Source organism: Ranitomeya variabilis, chromosome 2 (genome assembly GCF_051348905.1).
Source record: "Ranitomeya variabilis isolate aRanVar5 chromosome 2, aRanVar5.hap1, whole genome shotgun sequence".
Classification (NCBI taxonomy): Eukaryota; Metazoa; Chordata; class Amphibia; order Anura; family Dendrobatidae; genus Ranitomeya; species Ranitomeya variabilis.
Window position 1 is genome coordinate 440,331,447 of NC_135233.1, and position 25,318 is coordinate 440,356,764.

At 50.8% G+C, this 25,318-nt stretch overlaps 1 protein-coding gene across 3 annotated transcripts in view; it reads right to left on the reverse strand.

The window, feature by feature from the left end:
• Positions 1–4,494: 4,494 nt before the first annotated feature.
• The window catches only part of EXT2 (exostosin glycosyltransferase 2), a 52,504-nt gene continuing 31,680 nt past the window's right edge, over positions 4,495–25,318 (reverse strand). For all 3 annotated transcript variants that reach the window (XM_077287076.1, XM_077287077.1, XM_077287078.1), the window contains exons 9-14: positions 22,862–23,051; positions 16,157–16,323; positions 13,127–13,270; positions 12,805–12,933; positions 11,809–11,891; positions 4,495–5,404 (exon numbers count right to left, since the gene is read on the reverse strand). In XM_077287076.1, coding sequence (XP_077143191.1) covers positions 5,266–5,404; positions 11,809–11,891; positions 12,805–12,933; positions 13,127–13,270; positions 16,157–16,323; positions 22,862–23,051 — 852 coding nt within the window. In that variant the 3' untranslated portion in view covers positions 4,495–5,265. The remainder of the gene's footprint in view (positions 5,405–11,808; positions 11,892–12,804; positions 12,934–13,126; positions 13,271–16,156; positions 16,324–22,861; positions 23,052–25,318) is intronic.

A 25,318-nucleotide genomic window follows, 5' to 3' on the forward strand; every position in this document is an offset into this window, starting at 1 on the left:
TTCTTCCGTCAGCTCTCGAGCCTCTGGGGCCTGAACAGGTACCGCCTGTATAGGGAGCTGGGGAGGAAACTCGAGCAGCTCGTCTCGACGGGAGGGGACCGAGAGGAAATCTCCAGGGTGAAGACCTTGCTCAAGGGGTGCCAGTATGATACGCACACATCCTTGGTTTTTGAGGGGGATTTCGGGAGGTACCGCTCGCCCGACCCTTACAGAAACTGCAGGTTGTCAGTGAATTGTAAGATGGTGACAGGACTGATTGACAGTATGGGGCCCCTGAACACATCCAAATCAGGGATCGTGGAGGTGGTCAGATCCTTCTACTTGCACCTCTTGGGGAGGAGAGATCCTGATCGGGATGAGATGTCGGCTTTCCTGACTGAAATCATCCCTGACCAGGGAATGACCCCTCTCCATGTTTTGGCAGAAGCAATCAGGGAAGAGGAAGTGAGACGGGCGATTGATGGGCTCCGGCCCAAAAGGTCGCCCGGTCCAGATGGCTTAACATCCGAGTTCTACAAGACTTTTAGGGACTCTTTGGTCCCCCTCTTGACTGAGGTATTTAATGAGTGCCTCTCCTCGGACATTCTGCCCAGTTCAATGAGGAAGTCAGCCCTGATTATCCTGTCAAAGGGTAAAGACTCGTCCCGTATTGAGAATTGGTGTCACATAGCGCTTATCAATACGGACCGAAAGGTTCTGGCAAAGGTGCTTATTAATCGGTTGGTGCAGTTTGCGCCCCGGCTCCTTTCGGGGGCCCAGCACTGCTCTGTTCCAGGCCGCAGTACATTTAGTGCTGTGCTCGGTGTCCGGGAGGCAGTGGAGCAGGGCAGGGCAGGTCACTGGAAGGGGGTACTTGCTGTCCTTAGACCAGGCAAAGGCTTTTGACCGGGTTAACCATGAGTACCTCTGGTCCATCCTTCTGAGGTGTGGTCTGCCTGGGATTTTTGTAGATTGGTTGAGAGTTTTATACAATGGGGCAGAGACTTTTCCGCTCGTGAACGGTTGGGTCAGACACCCTTTTGAGGTGAGGTCTGGTGTCCGCCAGGGCTGTCCTCTGAGCCCACTGTTATACGTGTTTGCGATCGACCCCCTTTTAAGGAGGGTGGAGCGTGGTTGGTGGGAGTCGGGATGGACCAGGCGGAGCCAGAGGCCGCCTTGAGGGTAGTGGCGTACGCTGACGATTTTTCCCTTTTTGTATCCTCGAGAGAGGAGGCAGATTGGGTGATGTGTGAGGTTGAACGCTACTCGGTGGCATCCGGGTCCATGATCAACCAGGGCAAGTATGAGAGTCTCTGGCTGGGAGGGGGAGATCCAAGTTTTGATCTCCCGGACACCCTTCCGGGGCCTCAGGCCACAGCAAAAATATTAGGCATCAGTTTCAGCCCGGGGGACTGTCCCCAGCATAACTGGGAGGACAGACTTAAGATTGCCGCCCAGAAGGTGGATCAGTGGAAGGGTTGGTCTTTGACCCTAAGGGAAAGGGTTAGTCTTGCCAAGGGCTATTTGCTTCCTTTGCTAATATATTTGGGCAGCGTCTGCATCTTGCCAGAGCCTCTTTGGACACGGGTCTACAGCCTGTTTTTCCAATTATTATGGGGAAATAGGCTGAACCTAATCAAGAGGGAGGTCACGTACCGCACGAGGAGACGAGGAGGGTTTGGTATGGTCAACCCAGTGGTGTTTCTAGTAAACACCTTTCTTAAGGCAAACATCGCCAACCTCTGGTTAGAGAGGGCTCCTCTGTGGGTATTCTCCTGTAGGCGTGTGGCGGTATGCTTGAAAGCATGGAGCATTTCCTGCTTCGGTGTCCCTTTAATACAGAGGTCTACAGCAGGGTGGGTGCTTCCATTGGCTGGCAGGCCTTTCCTATGCGGAGTGGGCCTATGGGGCATTCAGGTCCCTTGGTGGCCGAGATCGGGGCACTGTTTTCTTAGTTAGTTTAGTAACTAGGTTCCACACGTGGAATGCACGGTGTCTAGTGTCTACTCAGCGGAAAGTCCTCCCCAGGGAAGAGGTGATTAGAAACAACCTGGGTGACCTGGCAAAAGTGCGCTTGCTGGAGTTTGAGAGGCTGGGTGCAGGGAGGGCCTCTCTTCTATGGAGGGGTTTCTCCTTTAATGTGCCCTAGGGAGAGCTGGTTCTGTGTGCCTGTGATAGGGTTGAGTTAGTATTTTTTATCTTTTTATCTTTATTTTGTAGGGCCAGATAGATGTGTAGGGACAGGGAGGGACAGATAGGGACAGTCTTTAGGGACAGGTAGTTAGTATTAGGTTGGTAGTGAGGGTCAGTGAGGGACAGGTAGGGGCAGGTAGGGAGAGATTGGAAGGGCTATACCGGTAGGGACAGGATTTTCTCTTTTGTGTTGTTAGGGAGGATCAGGGTGATGTGCGGTAGATTAGGGTGAGAGCCTCTATGGTCTCCAGTTCCTGGTGGTTGGCTGTAACCCTCACTTATAGATTTTTGTTTTGTAATTGGTAACCTGGGTATATGGCTTGCAAGCATTGAACTTGGGCCTGTTCTTTGGTCATGGTTAAGGTGTGTACTGGCTATTATTGATATGTTATTATTGATATATGTTATTATAAGGTTGTATATATGTTACATGTGTACTATGATGCGTGTAGGGGGATTTAGTTTAGGTGGGGTGTTTCTTGGGGGTGGGGGGATGGGTTATGGAGAATGGACGTACCAAGGGGTGGCAAGAAGAGGAAAAAAAGGCCATAAACTTTTATGGACCTTGCTGTGTAGGAAAGGCCACAAACTCTCGTGGGACCTGCTGCGATAGGCCACAAACTCTCGTGAGACCTTTGGGGGAATGGTGGTGGTTTAGTTTAGGAGAAAAAAATAAAAATAAAATAAAAAAATATAAAATAAAAAAATATATATAAAAATATATAATTACCGGTAAGTCTCGGCCAGGTGGCCTATTTACTATCTTTAGGGCAGTTGGCTGACTTTTGTTTATTTTTCTAGGGGTGAATGCATGGGTATGAGTGTATGAGAGGGAAAAAGGTACATAGGAAGGGAAAAAAGGATACAGGTTGAGGTCTCTTCCCTTGCTGGGGGGTATTAATGAAATGGAGGAACATTTTGTTTGTATAAATCTGCTGGACATTGGACTTTTGGGGATTGTGAATAATTTGTTTTATTATTGAGTTTGTCTGTAAGCTTTGCCTGTGTAAGTTTTGTTTTGTACTTTTATAATAAAAAAGAGATACAGGATGTAACTCAGGATCAGTAATGTAATGTATGTACACAGTAACTGCACCAGCAGAATAGTGAGTGCAGCTCTGGAGTATAATACAGGATGTAACTCAGGATCAGTAATGTAATGTATGTACACAGTAACTGCACCAGCAGAATAGTGAGTGCAGCTCTGGCGTATAATACAGGATGTAACTCAGGATCAGTAATGTAATGTATGTACACAGTAACTGCACCAGCAGAATAGTGAGTGCAGCTCTGGCGTATAATACAGGATGTAACTCAGGATCAGTAATGTAATGTATGCACACAGAAACTGCACCAGCAGAATAGTGAGTGCAGCTCTGGCGTATAATACAGGATGTAACTCAGGATCAGTAATGTAATGTATGTACACAGTAACTGCACCAGCAGAATAGTGAGTGCAGCTCTGGAGTATAATACAGGATGTAACTCAGGATCAGTAATGTAATGTATGTACACTGTGACTGCTCCAGCAGAATAGTGAGTGCAGCTCTGGGGTATAATACAGGATGTAACGCAGGATCAGTAATGTAATGTATGTACACAGTAACTGCACCAGCAGAATAGTGAGTGCAGCTCTGGGGTATAATACAGGAGGTAACTCAGGTTCAGTACAGGATCAGTAATGTAATGTATGCACACAGTGACTACACCAGCAGAAATACAGGATGTAACTCAGGATCAGTAATGTAATGTATGTACACAGTGACTACACCAGCAGAATAGTGTGTGCAGCTCTGGAGTATAATACAGGATGTAACTCAGGATCAGTAATGTAATGTATGTACACAGTGACTACACCAGCAGAATAGTGAGTGCAGCTCTGGAGTATAATTCAGGATGTAACTCAGGATCAGTACAGGATCAGTAATGTAATGTACATGTACATAGTGACTGCACCAGCAGAATAGTGAGTGCAGCTCTGGAGTATAATACAGGATGTAACTCAGGATCAGTACAGGATCAGTAATGTAATGTACATGTACATAGTGACTGCACCAGCAGAATAGTGAGTGCAGCTCTGGAGTATAATACAGGATGTAACTCAGGATCAGTACAGGATCAGTAATGTAATGTACATGTACATAGTGACTGCACCAGCAGAATAGTGAGTGCAGCTCTGGAGTATAATACAGGATGTAACTCTGTACATTACATTACTGATCCTCCGTGCACACCAGCGGAATAGCGAGTGCAGCTGTTGAATATAAACACAGGCTGTAATTTAGGATCAGTATACGGGTTTTCAAAAAGCGGACATCAATATTAAACTATAGAGCCCTTTATCAGTCACTTGCAGGTGGGCGACGTCTATAGCACAAGGATAAATTCTAACACGTTCAACAACAATAAAATATATTTTACAAAAACACAATGTCATCTGTAGTCGTGTGCAGCTGCTTAGTCAATTGTAAAAAATCTCAGCAAGTCTTCTCCAGTCACACCCAAACCCGCGTCCAAAATTCTGCTGACGTCTGGCCGTCAGAGAGCTGTGCATTGTGGGAGCTGAGACGACAACTATATAGGTAGAAATAAGGTCACATCAGAAAGACGACGGGAGATAAACCCCCTCATCTGCTCCAGGGGGCGGCCAGCAGAAATGTGAAGGCAGCTTTGTCTAACTGGAGAAAAAAAATACAAAATTCAAAAAAAAAAAAAAAAAAAGAATATATATTAGCAAGGAACATTTTCTGTAGTTTCTTATGAAATTCAGTAAGAGAAGTCACTGGTTAAGATAGCAATAGTTGGAACCGCTGAAATGACACGGTCCGGGGGCTGCGGTATCACGCCATTGGTTCATATCCAATTTCCGTTGCTGGGTAATACGGTCACTCTGGATACCGATTGGCTCTCTGTTTCGATCATGGTCATCCACATGGTGAGATCCACTGATCGGCGGTCAGCGCCGGCGTATTTCAGGTGCTGCACTCCAGTCACACAGTCCGACGCACTGACCTTAAAGCTACAGTGCAGCATATATACACAATGTACTTTGTATTCCATCACAGCGGTCAGACGTCCGCGCTCTCCGCCTCGTTAAAGGCTGCCGATATTGGGGAAGCTTTTCAGCTTTTCGGGAAAGTCGTCTTTGTAAAGTACAGGGTCAGCGCGATGTTCCACCACCTTCAGGGGCATGGTGCCAAATACAGTGGCAAATTTATTAATGCATTCAGACCTGTTGAGACAGAGAACATAGGGATTAAAATATGAGGTAATGACACGCAAGCTACAGGAAAACAGAGACTCGGACCCCCTGTGGTCTAATGCTTTACTGGACGGTCACGTCATATGACGAGTACAGGAAGGCGGCTTGTGGTATTTAGGGGCAGACGTCAAATGCACAAGCACCGAATGCGCTTTTTTACCCTCGGACCCAATATCTCGCCCCTGTAATCTGCAGCTTTTAATTTCCTTTTTAAAGGCAACAACACAGTAAAATCTTTGGGGCTGTGGTCAAAGGGTGGCAGACAAAGAAAAAGAGCGGGCACCTGTAGGATCTTACGACAATGGTGTCATGTCCATAGGATCAAAGTGATGCCACCACTGGAGCCTTGGAATCATAATTATGCCACCCCTGGAGCCTTGGGATCGCAGCGATGCCACCCCTGGAGCCTTGGGATCGCAGCGATGCCACCCCTGGAGCCTTGGGATCGCAGCGATGCCACCCCTGGAGCCTTGGGATCGCAGCGATGCCACCCCTGGAGCCTTGGGATCGCAGCGATGCCACCCCTGGAGCCTTGGGATCGCAGCGATGCCACCCCTGGAGCCTTGGGATCGCAGCGATGCCACCCCTGGAGCCTTGGGATCGCAGCGATGCCACCCCTGGAGCCTTGGGATCGCAGCGATGCCACCCCTGGAGCCTTGGGATCGCAGCGATGCCACCCCTGGAGCCTTGGGATCGCAGCGATGCCACCCCTGGAGCCTTGGGATCGCAGCGATGCCACCCCTGGAGCCTTGGGATCGCAGCGATGCCACCCCTGGAGCCTTGGGATCGCAGCGATGCCACCCCTGGAGCCTTGGGATCGCAGCGATGCCACCCCTGGAGCCTTGGGATCGCAGCGATGCCACCCCTGGAGCCTTGGGATCGCAGCGATGCCACCCCTGGAGCCTTGGGATCGCAGCGATGCCACCCCTGGAGCCTTGGGATCGCAGCGATGCCACCCCTGGAGCCTTGGGATCGCAGCGATGCCACCCCTGGAGCCTTGGGATCGCAGCGATGCCACCCCTGGAGCCTTGGGATCGCAGCGATGCCACCCCTGGAGCCTTGGGATCGCAGCGATGCCACCCCTGGAGCCTTGGGATCGCAGCGATGCCACCCCTGGAGCCTTGGGATCGCAGCGATGCCACCCCTGGAGCCTTGGGATCGCAGCGATGCCACCCCTGGAGCCTTGGGATCGCAGCGATGCCACCCCTGGAGCCTTGGGATCGCAGCGATGCCACCCCTGGAGCCTTGGGATCGCAGCGATGCCACCCCTGGAGCCTTGGGATCGCAGCGATGCCACCCCTGGAGCCTTGGGATCGCAGCGATGCCACCCCTGGAGCCTTGGGATCGCAGCGATGCCACCCCTGGAGCCTTGGGATCGCAGCGATGCCACCCCTGGAGCCTTGGGATCGCAGCGATGCCACCCCTGGAGCCTTGGGATCGCAGCGATGCCACCCCTGGAGCCTTGGGATCGCAGCGATGCCACCCCTGGAGCCTTGGGATCGCAGCGATGCCACCCCTGGAGCCTTGGGATCGCAGCGATGCCACCCCTGGAGCCTTGGGATCGCAGCGATGCCACCCCTGGAGCCTTGGGATCGCAGCGATGCCACCCCTGGAGCCTTGGGATCGCAGCGATGCCACCCCTGGAGCCTTGGGATCGCAGCGATGCCACCCCTGGAGCCTTGGGATCGCAGCGATGCCACCCCTGGAGCCTTGGGATCGCAGCGATGCCACCCCTGGAGCCTTGGGATCGCAGCGATGCCACCCCTGGAGCCTTGGGATCGCAGCGATGCCACCCCTGGAGCCTTGGGATCGCAGCGATGCCACCCCTGGAGCCTTGGGATCGCAGCGATGCCACCCCTGGAGCCTTGGGATCGCAGCGATGCCACCACTGGAGCCTTGGGATCGCAGCGATGCCACCACTGGAGCCTTGGGATCGCAGCGATGCCACCACTGGAGCCTTGGGATCGCAGCGATGCCACCACTGGAGCCTTGGGATCGCAGCGATGCCACCACTGGAGCCTTGGGATCGCAGCGATGCCACCACTGGAGCCTTGGGATCGCAGCGATGCCACCACTGGAGCCTTGGGATCGCAGCGATGCCACCACTGGAGCCTTGGGATCGCAGCGATGCCACCACTGGAGCCTTGGGATCGCAGCGATGCCACCACTGGAGCCTTGGGATCGCAGCGATGCCACCACTGGAGCCTTGGGATCGCAGCGATGCCACCACTGGAGCCTTGGGATCGCAGCGATGCCACCACTGGAGCCTTGGGATCGCAGCGATGCCACCACTGGAGCCTTGGGATCGCAGCGATGCCACCACTGGAGCCTTGGGATCGCAGCGATGCCACCACTGGAGCCTTGGGATCGCAGCGATGCCACCACTGGAGCCTTGGGATCGCAGCGATGCCACCCCTGGAGCCTTGGGATCGCAGCGATGCCACCACTGGAGCCTTGGGATCGCAGCGATGCCACCACTGGAGCCTTGGGATCGCAGCGATGCCACCACTGGAGCCTTGGGATCGCAGCGATGCCACCACTGGAGCCTTGGGATCGCAGCGATGCCACCACTGGAGCCTTGGGATCGCAGCGATGCCACCACTGGAGCCTTGGGATCGCAGCGATGCCACCACCGGAGCCTTGGGATCGCAGCGATGCCACCACCGGAGCCTTGGAATCGTAGAGATGCCACCACTGGAGCCTTTAAACACTTGCGCGGAAGGTTGTGGACAAAGATAAACATGCAACATAAAATGTTCAATCTCTGTGCTCCATTTCTCAGTGGCACCCATCTACTTCACCTATCCTTGTGGCAGTGGTGCTGTGAGAATAGCAATGTGACTAATGGCGTCTTACAACTATGGAGCTGCATCAGTTGTCACTTCAGGTCATCAGTCTTTAGGGGTAATGGAATGGTGACGTTGCTAAAGAGGCTGCTATAATAAGTTAATACAGGGACGCGTTGTCTCCAGGTACAATGGCACCATGGCGGAGGTAAGAGTATGAGAATAAGCTTTTACATCCTTGGTTAGTGATGCTGCGTGGCTTCAGATCTTCCGACCGTTGGGGGTCTGACAACAATGGAGACTCCGCAGTTGTCAGAACATGTAGTGGCAGCCGCTTTATAACCGAGACATTCTGCAATACCCAACAGAAGGCAGCCAGAGGCGGAGAACGCTTCCAAAAACGCAGTGCAGCAAGGTCATTAACCAAGACCAAAACAAGCACCCTGGCAAGTATTGATGCATCTGGGCAACCCAACAAAGTCGCGGACTGAAAGATGCATACTATGATACTATGAATGGATGTTGGGAGTTATACTACCGACAGCTGGAGAGCCACAATACGGAATATAAAAGGCCAGGGCATGCTGGGAGTTGTAGTATAACACTAGCTGAAAAGTCTCAGGTTGCACGGCAATGACATCGGATCTGAAAGCCTCGGACGCATCCATAATATTAGCCACAGGACGCCTTAGAAATATGAGATATTGAGCCCGCTGCATTCTTCAAGGCATCCCCCTCCTCCATTCTGCTGAAGCACTGGCTTCTCTGCTGGACGTTCATGTGTTCCTACCTGCAGGGGATCCATCTTGACTCACGCACAAGGAGCGTGAAATTCATCAGTCTACAGGTCCGACACAACTGCAGCCAACGCGCCAGCACCTCTGATGACAGCAAGAATGTGCGAAACCCAAGCACCCAGCTGAGCCTGGCGGAGAGCGCGCCATAAACCTACGGCACATACAGCAGCGGCCCGGACTCTCACGCACACTGCTCCCTGCGGTAACCCACATGTCTGCCCTAACACATCATTACTGAACTTTAAAGAGGGTCTCCAGAACTTACTACAGTCTGGCAATGAGCATGGAGACCCCCACTAGTCCCCATTTAGCATGTAGCCTAGACTCAGGGCGAGTTTTGGTTGCGGTCCCTATGGTCTGTAGCCTCCAACCTTTTGTGTTGTGGATGCTTTTTTAAGGCTGGATACGATTTCTTAGACCTGCTTGGTGAATATTATTACCGTATATACTCGAGTATAAGCCGAGATTTTCAGCCCAAATTTTTGGGCTGAAAGTGCCCCTCTCGGCTTATACTCGAGTCATGATCGGTGGTGGGGTCGGCGGGTGAGGGGGAGAGGGCGCTGAGGCATACTCACCTAGTTCCGGCGTTCCTGGCGCTCCCCCTGCCCGTCCCACTGTCTTCGGTGCAGCAGCCTCTTCCCCTGTTCAGCGGTCACGTGGGACCGCTCATTAGAGAAATGAATAGGCTGCTCCACCCCCCATAGGGGCGGAGCCGCATAATTCATTTCTCTAATCAGCGGTGCCGGTGACCGCTGATAGAGGAAGAGGCTGCGGCACCGTAGACCAGCTGTCCGGGGGAAGGAGCGGGACGCCGGGAGCAGTAAGTATCGCATATTCACCTGCCCTCGTTCCACACGCCAGGCGTCGCGCCATCTTCCCGGCGTCTCTCCTCACTGACTGTGCAGGTCAGAGGGCGCGATGACGCATATAGTGTGCGCGCCACCCTCTGCCTGATCAGTCAGTGCAGAGAGACGCCGGAAAGATGGCGCCGAGGAGCTGCAAGCAAGACAGGTGAGTATGTGTTTTATTATTTTATTGCAGCAGCACAGCTATGAGGCAATAATGGTGCAGAGCACTATATGGCACAGCTATGGGGCAACGGTGCAGAGCACTATATGGCACAGCTATGGGGCAACGGTGCAGAGCACTATATGGCACAGCTATCTATGGGGCAACGGTGCAGAGCACTATATATATGGCACAGCTATGGGGCAACGGTGCAGAGCACTATATGGCACAGCTATCTATGGGGCAACGGTGCAGAGCACTATATGGCACAGCTATGGGGCAACGGTGCAGAGCACTATATGGCACAGCTATCTATGGGGCAACGGTGCAGAGCACTATATATATGGCACAGCTATGGGGCAACGGTGCAGAGCACTATATGGCACAGCTATCTATGGGGCAACGGTGCAGAGCACTATATGGCACATCTATGGGGCAACGGTGCAGAGCACTATATGGCACAGCTATGGGGCAACGGTGCAGAGTACTATATGGCACAGCTATGGGGAAACGGTGCAGAGCACTATATGGCACAGCTATGGGGCAACGGTGCAGAGCACTATATGGCACAGCTATGGGGCAACGGTGCAGAGCACTATATGGCACAGCTATGGGGCAACGGTGCAGAGCACTATATATATGGCACAGCTATGGGGCAATGGTGCAGAGCACTATATATATGGCACAGCTATGGGGCAACGGTGCAGAGCATTGTATATATGGCACAGCTTTATGTGGAGCATCTATGGGGCCATAATGAACGGTGCAGAGCATTATATGTGGCACAGCTTTATGTGGAGCATCTATGGGGCCATAATGAACGGTATGGAGTATCTATTTTTAATTTTGAAATTCACCAGTACCTGCTGCATTTTCCACCCTAGGCTTATACTCGAGTCAATAAGTTTTCCCAGTTTTTTGTGGCAAAATTAGGGGGGGTCGGCTTATACTCGGGTCGGCTTATACTCGAGTATATACGGTAGATGGGGTAAAAAATGGAAAAAAAGGAAAATCCTAATAACAAGTCACCAACTGTGCCATCTATTACACAGGGAGCGCCAAGATGAGCCCCCGTCACTGCGGAGAAGTCCGACATCATCCATCTTTTCCAGACGTATACAGCGGACAGACTAACACCTTGGATTTTTCCCCTATATGTAAGGAATAGGTTGAGGTAGACAGCAAGCATGCGGCATAGGGATACAAGCACCATCATCCCCTCCTAGTGTCTTCCAATCCTCCCCAAATTCCTGCCATTCCTAAAGCTGTGTGCCTGACACAACATCATGAGAGCGATCAGCCCTCCAGCCCGGCCCTAGATAAGGTCTGGACGGTGGAGGCAGCGCAGACATATGGACGGAGATCAGCTCCTCCATAACTCACTCATTTCATCTCTTAACCCCCTCGGAGCGGGACATTTGTGGAGCACATGCTCGGCGGATGGAGAAAAGATGGAAGAAAACGTATACGTCTCAACATGGGGAAATGGCATAAATAACAATTGCTTGATGGAGGAGGGATGAGCCCGACAATAAATCTGCAATGCTGTGGAGGTGGCATATTTCCAGTCTATGACCCGGCCTGCGGGGATTATATTTGATAAGAGGGTGAGGGGACATTTTAAATTGCCTTCCTTTAAAGAACGGTGCTGCGAGAAGAACGAGATGTCACAAACCTATTTGGGACCATTTACGGGCAACATAAAAAATACATCGAGAAGCTCATTGATTAACTAAGCTTCAGAGCATAAATGTGAATGCAGCCCAGTACTAAGGCCACTTACCTTTCCACCATATGTGTCTGATCCAAGGACAGCCCGTCGATGGCGGTGCACTCAGGGCACTTGAACTTTTTGCGTGGTGTCACCTATAGGGGGGAGATGGAAAAGGAGAAGCTGTCAATTTGTGCAATATTGATCACAGGGGAGCGGGACATGTTTGTTGTTCTCTGGTTTCAGGCAGCACGGGTTGGGTAGCGCAGTGCTAAGCCCAAGACCCAATGAAAACAGATCGCGGGATTTGCATCCATCTCCCCCCTTCTGGAAAGACCTGGTGATGACAAGCCCTTTAATTCCCTTTTAATGACTTCTCAAGGTCCCCGTGTAAATCTTCTATCTTCTGTCGTGGCATTTTCCGGGCGCTCTGTAACCTTCAGTCGACGAGGCAGATGAGCGGCGTTCCCCCTTTATTTCTCCCCCAAACATCAGCAAAGGATAATCCCTGACGGCCAGAGCTGGCAGGACCTCGGGGTTACCAACCTACAAGCGGAGGAGATGCCATCACAACACCTGATCCGGGCGCGGATGACACCACGAGAAATGTATGTGTGAAGGGCTCAGGATCAAAGCGTGGCTGATAGCAGAGAGATACCCCGGTAATACCGGGGATTGGAGAAGATGATTGCAAGATCACTTTTAAATTAACATTCGCGAGGGGTGAAATGTACAATTAACATTCCTCTCGTCAGCTGTCCCAGGGCCGACAGATGGTCTTCTATATGGGGTGCCTAGTGATCCCGCTCCAATACCAGGCCGACATTGGAAATTGGATGACACAGAAGGGTGAATATTAATGCTTGACAGGGTTAAAGCTTTTTTTTTTTTTTTTTTAGAAAGGGCGACACTTTTACTGCAGTATTCATTTGAGCTACAATAGCAGTCAAAACCAAGAGTGGCGCTTTTTCTGGAGAAAAATAAAAATCGGATGCTTTTTGTTCCTTTTTTCTTCAGACACCCGTTCACTAATGATGGCGTCTGGTGACGAGTTAATGACCGCGTTACCTTGATCGGAGCCTTCCCGGTTACGTTGGCGACCAAGAAGTTCATCGCGATGTCTTCACAATTCATATGGGTGTCCACCCAGTTCTTGATGTCTCCCGGCATCTTGTATGTGTACAGGTAATTAAAATACTGCAAAAAGAGAAGATTCACGTCAGTCCGGCGCCGTCATACATGTTCCCCGCCAGGACACCGGACTTGGGTGTCTCTGACCAGGATTTTGCTGCCGTAGGTTGAGCTGCACATAACAGACTAAGACGGTGAATGTGACCCTGACAGCAGTGCGGTCTCGGTGACCCCATAACTGTAGGGTCGGAGTCATTACCTTATGATAGAACGCAGCTCCGGTCAGCACCATCGACACCTCGTTGGTCCATTCGGACTCATACTTCCACTTGTTCATTTCGTGGTCCCACAGGTGGAGTCGTCCTGGGTATCCAACCAGTCGGTCAGGAAATTCCCTCCACACCTGGCGGAGAGATGGAGACATAGTATGGGGTTAATAAACACAACAATTCAGCAGTAAAGGCTACAGATATCTTTGACTTTAGGTTTCAGTCTTCCTCGATTCATTCATTTGCTACCTGCTCCTAGTTTCTGACTTTTTCCAGGTTTCCCTCCGAGTAATACATGCTGGAACAGCTTCATTCCTGTACGGATTACTCCTTGTACAGACAGTGACAGATCTCGTCTCCCTCATTCTGCAGACTTAGCCATGGGTGCTATCCACGCCCGGTGTGTGATTCACCCTCTCTACCTGCAGACCCGTGACTGTTATTTTCCCAACCTATACGGTGACTCTGCCCTCCTTGAAACCTTGGTTGCTGTCCTCATCTGCTCACTTTGGCCTGCTGTGGATAGCTTCCTCCTCATCCTCCATGCTGGTATTGCTAATGCTGAAACAAGGGAAAGCAGAGAAAGCCGACACAGCCAGGATCTATGAGTAGCAGCAGAACAGTCAGCTAAGTGAAGGAGTTACACAGACTCTACAGCGGCAAAATGATAGGAAAAAAACTCATTTGTTCAGATTGGCCTACCGCCTCAACGCATTAACCTAATTATCCCTGTGTGGCCTATTAATAAAAAACAACAACATAATCACGTTCCTCCATCATGTTCTCATACACTTTATGCAGTTAATAGCCTCTGTGTCTGTACTGTTACATACTTAGGCAGTTAACTGGTTCATGCAGCTTTACATGAACACCCGAGCCTTACACTATGGCTGGTCCAAATAACTAAAGCAATTGTTACCATCCACCTCTTGTGTCTCCCCTTTTCCTCATAGATTGTAAGCTTGCGAGCAGCAGGGCCCTCATTCCTCCTGGTATCTGTTTTGAACTGTGATTTCTGTTATGCTGTAATGTCTGTTGCCTGTATAAGTCCCCTCTATAAGTTGTAAAGCGCTGCGGAATATGTTGGCGCTATATAAATAAAATTATTATTATTATTATTATTATTAAATATCCAATGAAGAGGACTTAGATAAATAGTCATAATGCTAGATTTCTGATCATTAGACTGGGGGATCGGTGGTCTCACATATGCGCTTCTGCTCCATTCAAGCTTTTTGGGGCTGGCAGTGATGGCCAAGTACGACGCTCAGCTATCCCCATCTTTTGCAGGAAGGACGGCCTTTCCGTTTGAAGGAGATGCACAGAATCCCAATTCTGGCAATCTTTAACGAACCCTCCTAATTGAACAGATAACTCCTACAGTGTGGATAGTTGGACATTTTGTAAAAGTGGAATAACCCCTTTAATTTAGCATTTAGGAAACAAATTAACATTAAATAATGCAGCACAAAGGGCTCCGTATTCTTCAGGCATAAGGTTAAACCAACAATGATCGTCTAGTACCGATTATGGAGTGACCGGTGGTGACGATCGCATGCCGCCATGTGACTTACGTGCAATTAAAGGAGCACATCCTCCACTAAGAAATGGCCCGACAAGTCCTAACTGAAAGGATGAGGTCATCTTTGTATGATTTTGGGTAATTGATAGGACACCTCGGCCACGATTCCTCGCTTAGGACCCCCATCCCATAATCACAGCGGGCTCTCCGCCACGTGCTAAGCATGGATGAAAAATGAGTGTCGAGCAGAAGACATTGCCCTGCTGGACAAGGAGTCAGATCGCTGGCTAATACCATGGGAGTCGGAGAAGAAAAAAGTACAAAATAGAGGGTGGGGGCATGAGGGGGTGTTGTGAAGAACTCGTAACGCTGCCGCAGACAGACGTGTGGCCCCCCGAGTCAGCAGCTGGATACAATCAGACCCTCCATCACCGTCACTTCATCCATAACTTGACCGCTGACAAGGGGATCAAAACTACAGGAAAATGAGAACAGGCTGGGTGATCATTAGTAGCACCCCCAAATGTTATACATGCTACTGACCACATTAAATGGGGCTGATTTAGTGGCCCGGCGAAGGGGGAAGAAAGGGTCAGACAATCCTCCGACATGACGAATGAGAGAAGTGTCAGCCAAATTACATATGTGCTCCTCAAATCAGGGCCGGGCCGGTAATGAGCCGCCAAGTTTACGACAGGTGACCCCCGGACTGCCGTCACCGCACCCCCATAGTGTGTATGTCACAGGGTCACGCTGCCTTCAGGAGCCACTGCTACCATTACCATTCTGGAATTGCACCGCAAGCATTTGCCTAATGTGTTTCTATGGGAATTACTCCGATTAGACAATGATGGGGGTTACACCCCTACATGCGCTGCTTTCCCCTCGGATGTGCAGGCATCAGCCTTTACCCTAGTGCTGATCTTCTGTATGTGAAACAGAAGGGTTAGGATGAACAAGGCAGCCATCACTAATGCAGAGGGAAGGAAAGGGGCGCTGGATTTGTAATAATGACCCAAGTGCTAATCACTGGGGGGAAATAAATGGAGTAACCCAATTTAACCAAGGTTGTAGACGGAGGCGTGTCTGTCTGTTCCCTCCAGATATGAACCCCTCCGAGTCCATATTTGCTAAAAATGCTAAAAATAAAAAGAGTCGGCTCATGGACATCATCCGTCAGGAGGAATCGGGCCAGTAAATGGCAATATGAAGTCTCCGAAGAGCAATGAAAAGCAGCGTGGAGCAGTGTGAACGCGGCGCGGAGCAGATTTCCCACAGAACCCGCCAGTCCCGCAGCTGGCACCAATAACGTTACTGCCGAATCCCCCCCGAGACCGCGACCAACCTCAGATGACAGGGAAAGCTGTACCTGCCAATCTTCTGGGTCCAGCTCCGCAGCGGAGCATCTTAAAGGGGAAGTCTATACACTTACGTAGGGCACAGAAGTCGGGGTTCCCTTTAAACGTGACCCTCACTTCTCCGTTAGGGGCGCTCTTACCTCGTAACCAAACTGCAGCTCGTCCGATGTCAACATGATGATGTCGTCGTCGATGGCGAGCACGGCCTCCGTCTCGATCTCGTCGTAAGGGAAGAAGCGGTTACTGAGCTTATTCTCCGCCGTCCGCACCACTTTAAGAGGAACCCGGATCTTGGGCCAGAGACTCTCTGTGGAAGAATGGATAAAACTTATCTACAGAAATACAGCATCAGGTGAGGACCGTCGCCCTGCTAATAGTCACCCAGCTTTCCCAGACCCCAGCAAGGTGTATCAGGCAGGTAATGCAGAGATTCGCCTCTTCCACAGCACAGTTGTGCACAAAGGCAGCGCCCTCCTCCGCAACACGTCGCCATCTAGAGGTCTAAAGCGCATGAAAAACGGCAAAAACAAGTTCTTAAAGGGATATGCTCTCCTCGTAGTGTTGGGCATACTGCTAGAGTATAGAAAATTATTACAGCGGCTAGATTATCTCTTCCAAACTTGAAAAAGGGGTCATCTAGGCATTATACCGGATGGTCAGACCCCCATGATCAGTAAGTGATGGAACAGGTTATTACATAATAGGAAGAACTCATGAGAGAGATACAGAGACCGAGCGAGACAGAGAACTAGAGAGAGACCGAGAGAGAGACACAGAGACCGAGAGAGACCGAGAGAGAGAGACCGAGAGAGACAGAGACCGAGAGAGAGAGAGAGACAGAGACCGAGAGAGAGAGAGAGACAGAGACCGAGAGAGAGAGAGAGAGACAGAGACCGAGAGAGAGAGAGAGAGAGACAGAGACCGAGAGAGAGAGAGAGAGACCGAGAGAGAGAGAGAGAGAGACAGAGACCGAGAGAGAGAGAGAGACAGACAGAGACCGAGAGAGAGAGAGACAGAGACCGAGAGAGAGAGAGAGAGACAGAGACCGAGAGAGAGAGAGAGAGAGACAGAGACCGAGAGAGAGAGAGAGAGAGACAGAGACCGAGAGAGAGAGAGAGAGAGACAGAGACCGAGAGAGAGAGAGAGAGACAGAGACCGAGAGAGAGAGAGAGAGACAGAGACCGAGAGAGAGAGAGAGAGACAGAGACCGAGAGAGAGAGAGAGAGACAGAGACCGAGAGAGAGAGAGAGACAGAGACCGAGAGAGAGAGAGAGACAGAGACCGAGAGAGAGAGAGAGACAGAGACCGAGAGAGAGAGAGACAGAGACCGAGAGAGAGACACAGAGACCGAGAGAGAGACACAGAGACCGAGAGAGAGACACAGAGACCGAGAGAGAGACACAGAGACCGAGAGAGAGACACAGAGACCGAGAGAGAGACACAGAGACCGAGAGAGAGACACAGAGACCGAGAGAGAGACACAGAGACCGAGAGAGACACACAGACCGAGAGAGACACACAGAGACCGAGAGAGACACAGAGACCGAGAGAGACACAGAGACCGAGAGAGACACAGAGACCGAGAGAGACACAGAGACCGAGAGAGACACAGAGACCGAGAGAGACACAGAGACCGAGAGAGACACAGAGACCGAGAGAGACACAGAGACCGAGAGAGACACAGAGACCGAGAGAGACACAGAGACCGAGAGAGACACAGAGACCGAGAGAGACACAGAGACCGAGAGAGACACAGAGACCGAGAGACACAGAGACCGAGAGAGACACAGAGACCGAGAGAGACACAGAGACCGAGAGAGAGAGAGACACAGAGAGACAGAGACCGAGAGAGACACAGAGACAGAGAGAGACCGAGAGAGAGAAACAGAGACCGAGAGAGACCGAGAGAGAGAGACCGAGAGAGACAGAGACCGAGAGAGAGAGAGACAGAGACCGAGAGAGAGAGAGACAGAGACCGAGAGAGAGAGAGACAGAGACCGAGACCGAGAGAGAGAGACAGAGACCGAGAGAGAGAGAGAGACAGAGACCGAGAGAGAGAGACAGAGACCGAGAGAGAGAGACAGAGACCGAGAGAGAGACACAGAGACCGAGAGAGACACAGAGACCGAGAGAGAGACACAGAGACCGAGAGAGAGACACAGAGACCGAGAGAGAGACACAGAGACCGAGAGAGAGACACAGAGACCGAGAGAGAGAGAGACACAGAGAGACAGAGACCGAGAGAGACACAGAGACAGAGAGAGACCGAGAGAGAGACACAGAGACCGAGAGAGACCGAGAGAGAGAGACCGAGAGAGACAGAGACCGAGAGAGAGAGAGACAGAGACCGAGAGAGAGAGAGAGAGACAGAGACCGAGAGAGAGAGACAGACCGAGAGAGAGAGAGAGACAGAGACCGAGAGAGAGAGACAGAGACCGAGAGAGAGACAGAGACCGAGAGAGAGACACAGAGACCGAGAGAGACACAGAGACCGAGAGAGAGACACAGAGACCGAGAGAGAGACACAGAGACCGAGAGAGAGAGAGACACAGAGAGACAGAGACCGAGAGAGACACAGAGACAGAGAGAGAGACACAGAGACCGAGAGAGACCGAGAGAGAGAGACCGAGAGAGACAGAGACCGAGAGAGAGAGAGAGACAGAGACCGAGAGAGAGAGACAGAGACCGAGAGAGAGAGACAGAGACCGAGAGAGAGAGACAGAGACCGAGAGAGAGACACAGAGACCGAGAGAGACACAGAGACCGAGAGAGAGACACAGAGACCGAGAGAGAGACACAGAGACCGAGAGAGAGACACAGAGACCGAGAGAGAGACACAGAGACCGAGAGAGAGACACAGAGACCGAGAGAGAGACACAGAGACCGAGAGAGAGACACAGAGACCGAGAGAGAGACACAGAGACCGAGAGAGAGACACAGAGACCGAGAGAGAGACACAGAGACCGAGAGAGACACAGAGACCGAGAGAGACACAGAGACCGAGAGAGACACAGAGACCGAGAGAGACACAGAGACCGAGAGAGACACAGAGACCGAGAGAGACACAGAGACCGAGAGAGACACAGAGACCGAGAGAGACACAGAGACCGAGAGAGACACAGAGACCGAGAGAGACACAGAGACCGAGAGAGACACAGAGACCGAGAGAGAGAGACACAGAGAGACAGAGACCGAGAGACACAGAGAGACAGAGACCGAGAGAGACACAGAGACAGAGAGAGACACAGAGAGAGAGAGACAGAGACCGAGAGAGAGAGACAGAGACCGAGAGAGAGAGAGAGACAGAGACCGAGAGAGACACAGACCGAGAGAGACGCAGAGACAGACAGAGACCGAGAGAGAGAGAGACAGAGACCGAGAGAGAGAGACAGAGACCGAGAGAGAGAGAGAGACAGAGACCAAGAGAGACGCAGAGACAGACAGAGACCGAGAGAGACGCAGAGACAGACAGAGACCGAGAGAGAGAGAGACAGAGACCGAGAGAGAGATACAGAGACCGAGAGAGAGAGAGAGACAGAGACCGAGAGAGAGACAGAGACCGAGAGAGAGAGAGAGAGAGAGACAGACCGAGAGAGAGAGAGAGACAGAGACCGAGAGAGAGAGAGAGACAGAGACCGAGAGAGAGAGACAGAGACCGAGAGAGAGACCGAGAGAGAGAGACAGAGACCGAGAGAGAGAGAGAGAGAGAGAGAGACAGAGACCGAGAGAGACACAGACCGAGAGAGACACAGACCGAGAGAGACACAGACCGAGAGAGACACAGACCGAGAGAGACACAGACCGAGAGAGACAGAGACCGAGAGAGACAGAGACCGAGAGAGACAGAGACCGAGACAGAGATCGAGAGAGACACAGAGATCGAGAGAGAGACACAGAGACCGAGAGAGACACAGAGACAGAGACCGAGAGAGACGCAGAGACAGAGACCGAGAGAGACGCAGAGACAGAGACCAAGAGAGACGCAGAGACAGAGACCGAGAGAGAGAGACAGAGACCGAGAGAGAGAGACAGAGACCGAGAGAGAGAGACAGAGACCGAGAGAGAGAGACAGAGACCGAGAGAGACAGAGACCGAGAGAGAGAGACAGAGACCGAGAGAGAGAGACAGAGACCGAGAGAGAGAGACAGAGACCGAGAGAGACAGAGTCCGAGAGAGAGACAGAGTCCAAGAGAGAGAGACAGAGTCCAAGAGAGAGAGACAGAGACCGAGAGAGACAGAGACCGAGAGAGAGAGAGACAGAGACCGAGAGAGACAGAGACCGAGAGAGACAGAGACCGAGAGAGACAGAGACCGAGAGAGACAGAGACCGAGAGAGACAGAGACCGAGAGAGACAGAGACCGAGAGAGACAGAGACCGAGAGAGACAGAGACACCGAGAGAGACAGAGACACCGAGAGAGACACAGAGACCGAGAGAGACACAGAGACCGAGAGAGACACAGAGACCGAGAGAGACACAGAGACCGAGAGAGACACAGAGACCGAGAGAGACACAGAGACCGAGAGAGAGACACAGAGACCGAGAGAGAGACACAGAGACCGAGAGAGAGACACAGAGACCGAGAGAGAGACACAGAGACCGAGAGAGGCTACGTTCACATTTGCGTTGCGTCGGGCGCAGGTTCGGCGACGCATAGCAGCGCATGCGTCATGCGCCCCTATATTTAACATGGGGACGCATGGACATGCGTTGTCTTGCGTTTTGTGACGCATGCGTCATTTTTGGCGCAAGCATCAGGGCGCACAGGACGCTGCATGTTGCATTTTTTTTGCGCCGAAAATCATGCCAAAATTGGACGCATGCATCACAAAAAGCTGCGTTTTGCATGCGTTGTGCGTTGCGTCGCCGACGCTGCGCCGCACAACGCAAATGTGAACGTAGCCAGAGAGAGACACAGAGACCGAGAGAGACACAGAGACCGAGAGAGACACAGAGACCGAGAGAGACACAGAGACAGAGACCGAGAGAGACGCAGAGACAGAGACCAAGAGAGACGCAGAGACCGAGCGAGAGAGACCGAGAGAGACGCAGAGACCGAGAGAGACCGACAGAGAGAGACAGACAGAGACCGAGAGAGAGAGACAGAGACCGAGAGAGAGAGACAGAGACCGAGAGACCGAGAGAGAGACCGAGAGAGAGAGACAGAGACCGAGAGAGAGAGACAGAGACCGAGAGAGAGAGACAGAGACCGAGAGAGAGAGACAGAGACCGAGAGAGAGACAGAGACCGAGAGAGAGAGACAGAGACCGAGAGAGAGAGACAGAGACCGAGAGAGAGAGACAGAGACCGAGAGACAGAGACCGAGAGAGAGACAGAGACCGAGAGACAGAGACCGAGAGAGAGAGACAGAGACCGAGAGAGAGAGACAGAGACCGAGAGAGAGAGAGACAGAGAGAGAGACAGACAGAGACCGAGAGAGAGACAGAGACCGAGAGAGAGACAGAGACCGAGACCGAGAGAGACAGAGACCGAGAGAGAGAGACAGAGACCGAGAGAGACAGAGACCGAGAGAGAGAGACACACACAGAGCCCGAGAGAGACAGAGCCCGAGAGAGAGAGACAGAGACCGAGAGAGAGAGAGAGACAGAGACCGAGAGAGAGACAGAGACCGAGAGAGAGAGACAGAGACCGAGAGAGACCGAGACCGAGAGAGAGAGACAGAGACCGAGAGAGAGAGACACAGAGAACGTGAGAGAGAGACACAGAGAACGTGAGAGAGAGACACAGAGACCGTGAGAGACACAGAGACCGTGAGAGACACAGACGGAGTAAATAAAAATGGCAGTTTCCAAGTGATTATATAAAAAAAAAAAAAGTTATCAAATCACCGACACAAACGGATCTCGGAAATGGTGAGAAATTGAAATAAAGTTGATTATAAAGTTGCAGAACTTTTTGTTTCTACACCATTTCAGTTTTATTCACATGAAGTCAGAGAACCCCTTTTTAACCCCTTTAAAGATCTAGAAAGCGTCATGGATTCCTCAATGTCCCCGATGGAGGGCATCAGCCTGTACTGATCTCAGCTCCCTTGTGAGAGTCCATTAAATCGGGTTACATTTTCATGAGTGTATCAAGGGGAAAAAATAAAATAAGATAAAATAAATGACTGTGGAGTTTGAAAGCATCAAAAGAAAGAAAATGAAGATGGATGCAGCGGGAGTATGGCTCCTCTGCAGCGGCGGATGGCTTCCCTGCAGCTTTCATGGTCTGACCGCACTATTTGTTTAAAAGTGATATGAAAGCCGAATGCAGAAGAGCCGGAGAGACTTTGAAGTCTCCGCTGACATCTCCAGCCAAACACCGGCTGCTTAATTATCGGCTACTGTGAGGAGGCCCCTGGTAGCGCCGCGGCCGGACTCACATGTGATAACTTCTTATTTACATACCATTAGTTGCCTCTACCCCCGGCTGCTGAGGACTCAGATCCATTTACACAGCGACGTGCAACCATGTGTTCCCTGCACTACATGTGCGCAAACTTTTATGTGGATTCGCTTTGTTTTTGTTTACATTTCATTTACTTTTTATTTTGTTGGGGTGAAGATGAGATGATGGAAAATATAGTTTCTGCCCATTAGTTTCCCCACCCTGCATTAGAGCAGAGCATGCCCAGCACAGACACTGAACCTGCAGAAAGTTTGTGCACCCTCAGAGCAACTTGCAGAATTCTGAATGCAGCTCTGGAGTAACTGGAGATTCAGCCCCAGTGTTCGGCATCATCCATGTTGTTACCGGGCTTGTGCGCGGCAATGATAACACCATGGAAGTGTCGTTTCTGTGCCGTCTATACACCGCAGGAGTGACCCCTGTAGGCAGATTACCTTCAGGGGGGCTCTTATTCTGGTTATTCCAGACCACCAGGAGCTTAGAGAGGCTGGGGACCTTGGACACCTCCGTGATGACTCTGAAGAGGCTCTCGACCCGATCGTAGGTCAGCACCACGGCGGTGAACCCCTGCGACTGCGGCGGGATTAACGGAAGAAACAGGGGGTTGCTCACGCTGCTCCATTTCTATAAAGGAACAAAAAAAATTTTAAGAATTCCAAAAACATAAAAATATAAGTGAAAATGCAAAAAAAAAAAAAAAAAAGGTGAAGAAAAAAAAACCAATAATAGTCACAATAGAAAGTTTATGCACAGTTGGCCCACCCCCTCCGAGCTTACATAATGGTCTTCCTCTGAAGCAATTCTGGAGTTTACTTTTTACTGCCACGGTTACCGACCACCTCTACAGGCTATCACAGGTGGCCGGATTCCTAGGCAAGGAGAGCTGAGCTTAAAAGCTCTTTTGTCCAGATCCTAAAATTTATAGTCGGCGGCCATTCTTCCACTTAATGGAGTCGTCACCCAACTTATCTAGAGATGTCCAACTATTGGGGACCCACCCGACACAGATCCTGAGAATGGAGATGTTGGGGGCCCATAAAAGAAAACAAAAAAAAAAAAAAAAGAGGGAAAGATCTTCACGCTTGGCTTTAACCCCTTAAAAGCTGCAACAGGTGCTTGGAAAACATCTACACGCACGACTGACCATAAGTCATCCAGAGGAGGGAACCTTTAATTTGCACATATTAGAAACAAAAAAGATAAAAATTATATTTAATGTCTTTTTTCTCCCCGAAAGAATAATCACAGGAATTGGCTAATAAAATTATCGTCTGATGATAAGTATCGCAGACCGCATCACACTCCCTGCAGCCGATGCCAGCGCTGTGCTAATAGAATGCGAGAGGGGGTTTGTTTTTGGAAGAGTTCTGGGGAAAGTACGGCTCATTACGGCTGGCGAGGGCATCCTTAGTGGAAAGTGATTTTTTTTTTAATCCCAGCCTGGCAGAGACTGGAACCCCCCAAACCCCCCCCCCCCCCCCCCGAGTATTTTTTTTTTCCATGGGAAAGGAAATTGGACGCAGTGTAGCCGAGACATCGCTCTGACACAAAGTGGGCAACGAAAAGAATAAAAAAGGTAAATAAAAGCGGCGAAACAGACAGATTAAATGACTCAAACAAAACGCTGGCTGTTCTTAGCCAAAAAGGTGAGGGGGAAATGGCCAGAGACTGCATTAAACTTTATTTTTGGGGGGGCACAATAACAAGAGCGCGTTTATAAGACTGAATTTGCAGAGTTTTGATTTTTAATTGTGGTGACTAACTTTAATCCTTTGCTCCCATAATCCTGCCAAGGAGAAGGAACCCAGAGGGGTTGGCAAGAGCGGGCACCCAAAGTCTGGTCCTAATAAGCGTGCCAGGAAGGGGGTACCGTGATCACAGCGGGCACCGCAGGGCAGGAATCACTCACACATAGGTATGTTGACTTAAAGGGAAGTAAAAAAAACAACAAAAAACTATAATAAATGAATAAATTAACGATCCGCCACAAGACGAGGAAGGAGCAACCGGAATTTGGGTAATTCAGCCCGGTGACAAAAATGCAGCATTGTTCTGCGCTGCTGCCTACTGCACGGACAGCGACAATCAGCGCCAACCGAATGCGCTCTCTCTGCGCCACCTTGTCAGTAAAACGATACGTAAAAAGGAAAAAAATAAAGGTTGTTTATTCTACAGGCTCCATTTCCGTGCATTTTTTACCATAAAGTCTCATTAAAACCGGACTGAAGCCCTTTCTTCCCAAATCCGCGGGTCTGTGTAGATTGTCGCCTAAGTGCTTAAATCCCGGATCCACCTCTCTGGAATGTCACCAAGACCCAGATGGGAGAAGAAACAAAGAATACAAGAAATAAAAAGTATTGGCACGGCCAAAGCAGCACAGAGGATTTCAGGCTTCCTGTATTTCAGGAGGGGCAAGTAACAGACTGTCATGATGTGAGGAAAGGGATGGAGACGACCGTGCACAGAGGGAAGACACAGCCTCCTAATGAGAGGCGCCCGGTTCTGCAGCAGCACAAAGTGTTTCAGCAGAGGATGAGCCGACCTTGTCAGAGGAAATATCTCCGCATCCCCCGGTGATAAAAGGCGTCTCTTCCAGAAAATAAAATCAGAAAGGAAAATATCAAAATATCTGCGACTGTGGGAGATAAAGGAGTCGCAACAATGTGTCAGTTTACCTCTTATTAAAAATCCTCTCTGCTCTCAAGAATGGAGGTATCTTTACGTCTCTACTCATTGCCAAAGTTACCAGCTACCTCTGCAGCTTATCAGAGGTGGCCGATTTCCTAGAAAAGGAGCCAAGTGATCGAGATGCAGTATCCTTAGACACTCCAGAGCTGCACTCACTATTCTGCTGGTGCAGTCACTGTGTACATACATTACATTACTGATCC